This window comes from Triticum dicoccoides, chromosome 4B (genome assembly GCF_002162155.2).
Source record: "Triticum dicoccoides isolate Atlit2015 ecotype Zavitan chromosome 4B, WEW_v2.0, whole genome shotgun sequence".
Taxonomy (NCBI): Eukaryota; Viridiplantae; Streptophyta; class Magnoliopsida; order Poales; family Poaceae; genus Triticum; species Triticum dicoccoides.
In genome coordinates, this window is record NC_041387.1 from 5,306,162 (window position 1) to 5,317,875 (window position 11,714).

The window sequence follows — 11,714 nt, forward strand, 5'->3', positions numbered from 1 at the left end:
CCTACGAAGATTGTTGCACCACCACCGTCATCACGCCGTCGTGCTGCCAGAACTCATCTACTACTTCACCCATCTTGCTGAATCAAGCAGGCGAGGACGTCATCGAGTTGAACATCTGCTGAACGTGGAGGTGTCGTGCGATCGGTGCTTGATCGAAACGGATCGTGAAGGTGTACGACTACATCAACCGCGTTGATAAACGCTTCTGCTTAACGGTCTATGAAGGCACGTAGACACACTCTCCCTCTCTTGTAGCTATGCATCTCCATGGATAAATCTTGCATGTGCGTATAACTTTTTTTGTTTTCCATGCAACGTTCCCCAACACTACCGGTGCACCGGATGCCCGTAACGCATTTAAAAATGTGCTAACAAAATTCAAAAAACAACATATTCACACAACAAAGCTCTATGTTGTCGCAAAAATTTAAATGAAAATTGGAAACATTGCACGAGGTACGAAAATAACAAATTCGACACTGAATAGTACTCCCCCCATTCTACAATGCAGTGCGCCCGCGCTTCCCGAGATTCAATTTTGACCGTAATTTAATTACCGAGACCGACTACGGCGGGAGCAAAAATTATACCACTGAATTCGTATTTTCAATATGAAGTTAGTGATATAGTTTTTGTCCCCGCCGCAGTCGGTCTCATTGGTTAAATTTATGGTCAAAGTTGGATTTTAGGAAGCGCGGGCGCACTACATTGTGGAACCGAGGGAGTACATAACATAAGTTGAACTTTAGATTTAACCCATTATCACATTTATATAAAATTCGTCATTTTATATCTCGTGCAATGTTTTGAATTTTGACATGAAATTGTGTGACAACATGTATTGACGTTGTGTTTATGTTAGATTTTCGAAAATATTTTAAGAAGCGCTAAGGCATCCGGTGTACTGGTAGCACCACAAGCACCGGTGCACCAGGGCAGGCAGCACATACCAGATCTTAGCAGGACAGCACACAGATGTTACATAAAAAGCTAATGGATCTTAGCAGCAGCAGCATCTCAAGTTGTAGTAACCTGACAACAACATAGTTAATTAATAAACAAGTTGGGATTCACCCAATTGCTACCATGTACAGACACACACACATAGTACTAGGACTCTACTACTAGCAAGTTTGAATTCAAGAATCTTAAAGACAACACAAAGCCAGGACTAGAAACTCTTCGTCGTCGTCGTCATCATCAGCGGCAGTTCCCTGCAGACCCCGAGAGCAAGGGTGGCAGTCGATGCAGCTTGCCTCCCCGCTCCAGCTCGAGCCACGCAGCTTCAGACCGGTGCGGCTTCAGCCAGACGCAATACGAGCGCCGGGCCTGGTGATCCAGTGGGGCAGCTGCACGTGGCAGTTCATTGTCGTCAATTTTCATCAAAAGGATATAGTGAAGAAGCGGAGCACAAAGATCACGGGGCTAACCCATGTCCTGGTCGTCGACCCACGTGCTGGATACCCCCACGCCATTCTCTTCTCTTGCAGCCCACGTGGCGCCACTCGCGTTCCAAGGAGCCAGTGGCGGCAACAGGCGCCCCTCCTGCATCTCACATATGCAAGGGGGAACAGCATTGCCGAGAACAAAGAAACCGAGCAAGGGCAAGGCGGCGACCGGCTCTGCCCTAGACTTCTCAGCTTCTTTCCATGTGTCATGGACTTCTGAGGCCCACGCAACTGTCTGCAGTTTACTCCACCGTTCAAGGAGTACGGTGCCCCGCCTGCATCTCAATGTGCAGGGAGGAACAACACCAAGAAGCGCACGGGCATGACAGGATCAGGTGGATGACTAGCTCGGCCCGGCGCTTCTCGGCTCTTTCATGCCTGCTCCTGCCAGCCAGAAATGAGAAGGAATGTCCCATCCGATTTGAGTTGGAAGTTCGGCTCGTGCTGGCAGGAGCAGGCACGCCCAGGCCCCTCACCGGGGCCGGGCTAAGCGTAGACTAGCTTCAGATTGTTGTTGGTGGTGAGTCTGCAAAAACATGGGGTGTGTCAAGACAGAAGGAAACTCTGCAAGTACATAGTTTAGGATTCAATTTTATGAAGAAAAAAATAGCATGCACACATTTCCCACTTCCAACCTCATAGATACGAATTTATAGTGTACTGGCCAGGTAACATTTTACATCTCCAAATATAGAAATTAAAAACATTAAAAAAAATGTCTATCACTGAACACTCGGGTCAAAAACAAAAGTTGGCTTGCTTAAAGAGAAATTGTATGCCAAAAACATAGATAGGAAGTAAAACGGTCATAGGCAGGAATAATATAATAATATATCATGGTTAGTAGGTACCAGTGGAACATATAGAACCGCTATCAAAAGATTACTCTAGGAAATCAGCTCAGTACGAATTATAGGAAAAAACACAGACCTGTGCAAATGGTCGCATGGAATCCTGTGGATGTACAAATGTGACTCCTGGGCGTGAAGGCATGGCATATTGCTGGGAAGCATGCATGAAAACAGAAGACCTGACAGGAGCACCAGCTTGGCCAGGACTGTAGGGTGGCATAACACCATCTGGAGGCCTGTAGCCAACTGCATTAGGTGATTGAGCCGGCGACCAGGGCCCAGGCATGTGCTGAGCCATTGGATGAGGCTGCTGCTGTTCAACAGGAACAGGAGACATTTGTGGTGACCCAAGCTGGGGGAATTCAGTGTTGTAGGTAACAGCAGGAGCATACAGAGGTTGAATGGTGTACGCACCGCCATTAAATCCAAATCCAGGATCAAATCTTTGCATATACCTGCAATGCCCATTCAGCGGTGAGTGAACTTGTCATGAAGTCCATATTCAAAAGGGTTTATAAGAACATAATAATAAGCTTAAAACCTTGGTACGTATATATACTTCTTTAGAATAAGATTGACAAGTATCTGAAATAGTAGGATTACAGCTTAATCATCTTCATCAGAACAAGTGAAATATTTTGATAAGATTTTTCACCACTTTACCCACTTTAAATATACTGTTTACATGTTTCACATGAATTCCCTCCAATCATCAGCAATCAATGCGAAGTTAATAATGTACAGATCTAATTTCGCAGATCCTATCAATAATCATAAGAAATATGATAGATCACAGACTTAACCACATACTTTGGTGGTTTAAGCAGAAAAGCTGCATTAGGAATAATTAAACAGCAGAGCCAGACCATAAAACATGGATCTACGCTGAGGCAACATAAAAACCAGGTCCTACTGATTACGACGCAGGAAAGCCCAGATGAGATTTAGCAACAAAAAGAAACTGTGTTATGTGGAGCAAACCTGTCATAGCTTCTGTCATAATCAGGATCCTTGCGATCAGAGTCACGGTCTCGAAATATCGCCACCCTATTGCCTTGCCTGCCCCTATTGACTGGAGGCTCCTTGTCAATCCTGCTTCTATTATTTGATCTGCTGCTAGATGCAGTGCTAGTCAAACTCCTTTCAAGGGTAGCTTCAGTCAATTCACCAAACCTGGTGTTTGAGTTCAACTCCAAGGAAGTGGACCTATGTAGGGTGTTGGGCAAAACCACTTCATCAGCTGGTCTTCCATCAACCGGACTAGTGCTACCACTACTGCTGTTAAATATGCGAGCACGTGCCCTGTTGTATTCCTCTTTCCTCTCCTCGACGCTTTTCTGAAGGTTGCCTCTGTTAGAGTTGGCACCTGCGCCTGCGCCGCCATGCTGATTCTTCTGCGGCCTTTGCTTAATAGCTACTTTGGTGGCCACAGCGCTGCTCTCTTCTTGAGGGAGATTAACTGGAATATCAGCTAGGCGGACAGCAGGCAATCGGCACTCAGCCGACGTTTTGCGAAGGATGATCCGTGAACTGGTTCCATCAGGCAGACTGTTATCCGGCAGGGCGATTGAGATCAGGAAATAATGCTGTGCCAGACGGTGCGCAGCGAGACGCAGGTACGAAGTTGGAAGGCCCTGGAACTCAAACTGCGTCTGCCCGGGGTCACGAAGGAACTTCAGAATGTCTTGCTCCATCCGCAGCACTGCAATGAGAGATACAAGATTGCTATGAGATTATAAAACTATTCAAGCAATGTTCAACTATCAGTTCATATTTAGGAATCTAAATTACATAGTAAGACAAGATGCAGATACATGATGCAACACAGCAGGTTAAAGGGGGGAAGTCCGATCAACGTAAAGCAGCTGCCTATGAAACAATTCAGAGCGTTTAAATGTTTTCAATAGCTGACATGATGGTACTTGAGCAATCCAGACGAACAGACAAGTTAGACGTCGCTATCTTAGCACATGCCTTGCATCGTTTTCATGTCCAAGAGTTGGTACAAAATCGCCACACAAATTCGTCAACATGCAGTTGGACTTACACCGCCAAGTAAAGTAATCGCAAACAGGAAGGAACAGAACAGGCTTCGGAGCTATGTCGCGTTATGATGCTCCACAGCATGCATGTTCCCAGGCTTCCAGCAGGAAGCCATGGCGTGCGTCGGCACGCCAGAATACAAGCTAGCGCCGCCTATGGATGCGCATGGCCCGACAGCACACGCAAACTCCTTGTCCTGCACAAGTACCCACAACCCTACTACCTATAACGACAAACCACGGAGCTAGCTAGCCCCAGCCATGGGCGCGCCTGACCTGACCTCACCTACGCGCGGTGCTCATAGCAAGGACGCGGGAATTCTGCACGGTTTCCATCCATCCGAACAAGCGCCCGGAACTCTAGCTGGATGGCGCGAGCCGCAGCAACCGAGAGCTACGGAGCAAACCCGTGTGTATCTAGTAAGAGAGGAGGAGGAGGAGCGCGGAGTGGGGCGGTACCTTGGAGGCGCTCGCGGGGCTTCTCGAGGGCCTCGCGGAGGAAGTGGTCGACCTGCGCGGGCGGATCGTCCCCGCGCGCGTGGTCCTGCTCCTGCTCCTGCTGCGCCTGGCGGTCGTCGGCGAGGTCGGGCGAGGAGGAGACCCTTCGCGCGGTGGGTGAGGCCGAGGAGGAGGAGAGGAGCAGGCGGCTCATGGCCCCGTCGAGGTCGGCCGTCTCCCACGAGTCGGGCGCCGCCGCAGCTACCGCCGCGGCCGCGTCCTCCTCCATGCCTGCTGTGCGCGGCCCGATCTGCTCGCAGCTGGCGAACTAGAAGCCGGCGAGGAGGCCAGCGGCTGGAGCGGCCATCGGGGGGCGCGGGTCGGCGGCGAGATCTGGGGAGGCGCGCGGCGGGGGGCGAGCGAGCTGGCTAGGGTTTGGTCGTCTGGTGTGGATTTGCGGGGTGCGGTGTGGGGAGGAAGAAGGGTAGAGATAGAGTCGAACAGGCCAGGGGAATCTCATCTCAGCGCGCACGCGGAGTTACCCTCCTGCCCCCGCGCCCGGCCCCTCTGGCCGGGGGCGTTTCGGGGATTCGCTCGCCCGGGTCGGGGTCGGGGTCGGGGTCCGGCTCGTGGTGCACGTGCCGGGTCCGCTCGGGTCGGTGTTGGTGTGCCTGCCGTACGCGTAGCGGTCTGCTCTCACGCGCTTCAACTCGCCTTGAGCTTCGCCCACGGCACGTTACGTGCGGTGCGGTTGCGTTGCCTTGGCCTCACGCGGGAGACATTCCTTCCCTCCATCGATCCATCCATCCGTTCGCACCTGGGATGGGCAGCCATGGCCGGCCGGCGAGGGAAAGGACATAGCATGCCGTGTGTTCTCAGCAGGCCGACCCCTCTCCTCTCCTCTCCTCCCCTCTCCTTTCGCATCCATCAACGGCGCGCCGTGAGCGGAGCCCCGCCGCCGCCTTGGCGAGGTCATGGGCGAGCTTGCGGAAGCGGTTGCCGGGCAACCGTCGATTTGTTTTGGACCGGAAGATGACGCGCACCCGTCGCCTGCATGCGTAGCAAATCGCTGCCTCAAGGCTTTTGTGCGATGTCGGTTTTTGTATTAGGCTCGGACCATCGACACACCTCTATCAAGTGGATAGAAGTAGCGACGGCTATTCCTAAGATGGTGGCTTCACACTCCTTTACATACTATTTTGTAAATTCTTAATGAATAATTAATAAAACAGTTGTATGCATCATTCAGATGCAAAGGCGCGCGGTAATTGCCACGAGGAAGAAAAAAAAGGGGCAGTGATTGGCGCCAAACCCACAGGGGTCGTCATTAACTGGAGAACCCATGCATGTCCAGTATACTCAACAGCTTCGGCCTGCCCAATGTACATTGACTAGTCGATGATGCGTAAATTAAGGCTGTGTTTGATAGCAAAGTATTGTATAAACCAAAGTATCGAAAACTGCAGTAATTTTGCCAGTAGGTATGAGATACCATGGTTTTATCAAAACAAAGTATTTCGGAGTATTCACAATACATAGAACTTGTTTGGTTGTTCCCACACATCAATGAAAATCTTGCTGCCTAACCATTGCGTTTAAGCACTCAACAGCTATGTTTTGTAAAAAGAGGTCTGGGTGCTTTTTTTATGCATATATATTAAAACCACAGTTGTTAGGGGCAACCAAACAGCTAATTTCAAATAAAACTGTGGTAACCTCAAAATACTTAGAAAATAATTTGCTATCAAACAGGGCCTAAATCTCCCAATCGATGTGGCCTTAGCCTTGGAGCTCAGCCAGCGTCTGCCTTCTGCTTTGCTAGACTTATAGTCTCTCGTGTGTTCCACATTGATAGAGTGCTGCTTGACAAACTTGTTCTGCTCAGAGAAATAGTCTCATTGTAAATCATCTTTGAGTTTCAGTTCGGACATAAGGATGAGCCCAAATTGGATCATGCTCATTTAGACAAGGGTTGACTTGATTCGCGAAAAAAAGAGATAAGGGTTGACTTGACCAAGTTTAGCAAAATCTACCTCTGATAGCTTGTTAAGAGGCTTGAAGGATCTCTGACGCAAAGCAATGGACTTCTGATGTTTGTGTCTGCTAGATTGGTTTCACAAACCCTCTGGGCTCCTTCTCTTTGCTGGCTCTCTTCTTCCTCGACTAACCACGAGAACCACTACATGCACACAAGAATAGATAGGGGGTACACAACATATCTTACTTCTTTAAAAGACTAAGTTGGTAATGATGGTATGTATGCCATTCGTCAATTCTGAGCATCCGATCTGCATGACTGCATCTAACGCACGCGAGGCAAGCAGTCATATTTTTGTGAAATGACTCCTACCACTCTGCTCTACACTTGGAGAAAACCCCTTAGTCTCTCCAGACCATCCCCGTCTCTCCCTCATCTCATCCAAAACATATATGAGACATAAATTTTGGGAAAACCTAACATAATTTTAGTGATATATTTACCAAAAATGAAGGGAAGCCTTGGCACAGTGGTAAAGGTGTTGCCTGTAACCATAAGGCCATTGGTTCAAGTCCTAAAAATAGTCTTGCAGAAATGCAAGGAAAGGATGCGTAAAAAGACCCAAAGTGGCTGGACCCTTCCCCGGACCCGCTGCAAGTGGGAGCTATGTGCACCAGGCCGGGCCCTTTTTTTCCGCATACCCAAAATAGGGTGATCGTGTATTAGTCTATTTGTATCAGTTGCAACGCATGGGCACTTTGCTAGTGAAAGATAAGTACACAAGTCCACATAATTGCACGAAGTAAAAGCAACAATACACATCTATGGGGCATGCCTTGTTTACATCTTTATAATCGACACACTGGCGCCAGGACTTGTCTTTCTTGGGCACCATAACCAGGTTTGCCAGCCAGTTCGGGTGCTTGACCTCGTGGGTGAAACCAGCATCCAATAATTTGGTGAGCTCCTCCCCATGGCTTGTCGCTTCGGTTCAGAACATGTGAAAGGATCGATATAGTTGACTAGAGGGGGGGGGGGTGAATAGGCAACTAACAATTTTTAATTTTCTTTAACAATTTAAACTTTGCATCAAAGTAGGTTGTCTAGAAATGTAACTAAGTGAGCAACCTATATGATGCAACAACGATAAGCACACAAGCAAGCAAGAGATATAACACAAATAAGCTTGCACAAGTAAAGGCACGAGATAACCAAGAGTGGAGCCGGTGGAGACGAGGATGTGTTACCGAAGTTCCTTCCCTTTGAAGGGAAGTACGTCTCCGTTAGAGCGGTGTGGAGGCACAATGCTCCCCAAGAAGCCACTAGGGCCACCGTATTCTCCTCACGCCCTCACACAATGCGAGGTGTCGTGATTCCACTATTGGTGCCCTTGAAGGCGGCAACCGGACCTTTACAAACAAGGTTGGGGCTCTCTCCACAACTTAATTGGAGGCTCCCAACGAAACCACGAAGCTTCACCACAATGGAATATGGCTCCGAGGTGACCTCAACCGTCTAGGGTGCTCAAACACCCAAGAGTAATAAAATCCACACAAGAAAGTATGGGGGAAGCAAATATCCTTTGGTGGAAGTATAGATCTAGGTCTCCTCCTTCAATCCCTAGCAAATCAACAAGTTTGAGTGGCTAGAGAGAGATATCGGGCAAAGAGAGCTTGAGAGCATCAATGGTGGAGTGAGAGAGGTAAGAGGTGAGAGTGGTAGGTGGAAGAACCACCTTATACAGCAACCCTAATAAATCCAACCATTACTGCGTTTTCAGCACTGCAGCGGTACAACCGCTCCTTGTCCCGGTACAACCGGGACTCACTGTGTATCGGCAGAACCCTACCAGGTGGTACAACCGGGCCACCAGGCGGTAGCACCGGTTTAGTGAAGAACCGGACCAACCGCCCAGCCACCGCTCAACTACCGCACTGAAACAGAAAGGAGTCACCCCTGAGGGCGGTAGTTGGGCGGTGCAGGACCGGTGCAACCGCATGGCCTTGAGCGCTTGGGCGGCTAAGTTCTGAGCGGAAGAACCACTCAGACCACCAGTGGTACCGGTTGACGAGGAACAACCGGACCAACCGGGCCACCACCGCTCGAGAACCGCATCAAAACAGAGACTTGACCGGTACTTGGGCGGTGCATGGTCGGAACCACCGCCGTAGGTCTTTGCTGAGCCTGGTGGTGGTACCACCGCCCTGAGGCAGCGGTACCACAGCTCGATCAAGATAGGAAGGCGCCGAGAGCCAGTGGTACAACCGCTCGGGCGAGCGGTACAACTGCTGGGAAGCCACAACAAGCAATCAAATGAAAAAGGGAGACGCTCTCTCTCTCACCTGAGGAAGACAAGAGAGGGGTGAGGGAGGTGTACGTGAACAGATTCCCCCTACTCTTTCCAATGTGGATTCCCTCTTGATAGTACGGGTTCCCTACGACCAAAGAGATAAAAAGCGTAGAGGACTCCGTCTTCGATCTTTTCCTACAAGAGAGAAAAGCTATTCGATGTAAGCCTAAGCACCAGGAACCTGAAACATTTAGCACAAGATTAGACCAACAAAGGGTTGTCATCATCATCCAAAACATAAAGTAGGGAAATGTCCTTTCAATCTCCCCTTTTTTGGTGGATGATGACAACAACACGAATTGCAAGAGAGAAGTCTATAGAATCTAGTCGGAGCTCCCCCTAGATGTGTGCCCCAATTTGAACTAGCTGTTAAAGAGCATGGGCACACTTTAAGGGCGAGACTCCCCCTAGATTTTATAGACTCGCCACTATAAGCACATAATATGAAGGTAGACAATATAACGGATAGAGAGCAATAATACCAACAATAACCAACATACTAAAAATAAGATAATAGGAGTAGCACAAGTCTCACACAAAGCAAGTCGAGAAACGAAGCAAGACCACAAACAAAGTTCAACACTCAAGAGACACAAGGGAGAAACACGCAAAACCCATGCAACCCTCGAGTCCTATAAAACTCTCTCCCCCTTTGGCATCAAGACACCAAAAAGGAAAAGAGCGAAGCTAGCGCCCCAGAGCTCAGTCGTCCTCCTCTGACTCCTCGGTAGCATCTGGATCTGCATCATCATCAGACTCTTCATCATCGTCCCGACCTGAGTCCTCCCTGATATCATCAGCGGCAGCAAAGGAGGTGGATGGCTGAGGAGGAGCTTCATCATCATCAGTCCAGGTGTTGTGGGAAGATATCCAACGCTCCTCCGGTGTGATGCTCTTCTCAGAGCCACTCTGAACCGGCATGTTGAGGTGCTTCATCATTGCAATTTGGCGACGCCGGGCATGCTTCTCATTGACATGGGCCTCATACATCCTCTTCCGGATGTCAGACTGGAGGCAGAAAGTCTTCTTCACCTTGGCAGAGAGCTTGACCACCCACGAGGGCTTGGCCCCTGGCTCCATCTCAAAGTCCTCATCGTTAGAAGTGGCATAGACATCCTCAGGAGCATTGGCAGGGAAACGAGGCTCGGCGTGCTTAGCTTGACTTCATGAACAGTGAGATTATCAGGAGAGGAGAGAGCCTCTCTAGGACGGCGAACCTCCCATACTGAGTTCAGAAAACACATGACAAAAGGAGCATAAATGTGGACCTTCCTGTAGATGACCATGTTGTACATCTCGTGCCACACCCAGTTGGACACATCAAACGTTTCCCCAGAGCCCACCTTGGTCTTCATTGCAACTATCAAGTCAACAAGATAGCCATGGATTTCATCTTGATTCCCCACCTTGGGCTGAAGCACATTGTGAAACACGCGATGCATGATGCCATAGACCTTTACCAAATCCTTAGATTCTCCAATAATACCACGGCCCCGAATGTACAGAGGGGCAAGCTTCTCCTTAGGCACGGACTCAGGATGGTCATGAGGGCGAATGCCACCCCTTCCTTCCGGACCGGTATCATCATACTCAATAGCATTGCAAAAAGTCCTTCACGAAACTTGAAAGAGCTCATTACGACACATGAAAGTGAGAGTGCACGCGTCATCTTCTCCAAAGTGAGTAGTGGCATAGAACTAATGGATGAGTTAAACATCAAAGTCACAGTTGACTGACATGAGCTTGACAAGATCAAACTCCTCGCAGAGAGCCAAAGCCTCACCAAAATACTCCAAGTTGTTCCTCCAATGGTCAAGATCGATGGTCCACTGCTTGGCATATCTGTTCTTGTTGTGCTCAAAGAGTTCATGAACAATCCGCACTTGCATCTCATTCCGAAACTGAACGGTGGTCCAACGAGGAGCAATGGGAACCTCATAAGGATTCTTTGAGCGGAAGGCTTCTCAATCCTTGGCTTTCTAATGGTGCAACGGCATTACCACACGTTGCTTTGCAGCGGCAGACTTTTCACGGCGAGTGGGCTTGGTGGGAATCACAACCTCTCCTTCGTCAGCAGACACAGTCGGGCGCAAGGTCCTTCGAGCCCTCTTCTTGGTCTTGCGAGGAGCAGAGCGAGAACTAGAGCCACCTGCTACCTCTTGAGCACTGCGTAAGTATTTCCCTCAGTTTTTGAGAACCAAGGTATCAATCCAGTAGGAGACCACACACAAGTCCCTCGTACCTACACAAAATGATAGCAACTCGCAACCAACGCTTAGGGGTTGTCAATCCCTTCACGGTCACTTACGAGAGTGAGATCTGATAGAGATAATATTTTTGGTATTTTTGATAGATAGATGCAAAGTAAAAAGTAAAGGCAAAGTAAAAACAAAGCAAGTAAATAAAGTGATATAGATTGATATGATGAGAATAGACCCGGGGGCCATAGGTTTCACTAGTGGCTTCTCTCAAGAGCATAAGTATTCTACGGTGGGTGAACAAATTACTGTTGAGCAATTGACAGAATTGAGCATAGTTATGAGTATATCTAGGCAATGATCATGTATATAGGCATCACGTCCAAAACAAGTAGATCGAAACGATTCT

General features: G+C 48.8%; 1 protein-coding gene across 1 annotated transcript; it reads right to left on the reverse strand.

Moving 5' to 3' along the window:
- Positions 1 to 976: 976 nt before the first annotated feature.
- Positions 977 to 5,241, reverse strand: LOC119294506 (R3H domain-containing protein 2-like). The gene is made up of 5 exons (XM_037572703.1): positions 4,801 to 5,241; positions 3,281 to 4,001; positions 2,379 to 2,754; positions 1,431 to 1,974; positions 977 to 1,349 (listed from the first exon to the last, which is right to left on the reverse strand). The coding sequence occupies exons 1-4, from the start codon at positions 5,066 to 5,068 to the stop codon at positions 1,921 to 1,923; spliced, it is 1,419 nt and encodes a 472-aa protein (XP_037428600.1). The 5' UTR covers positions 5,069 to 5,241; the 3' UTR covers positions 977 to 1,349; positions 1,431 to 1,920.
- Positions 5,242 to 11,714: the final 6,473 nt, after the last annotated feature.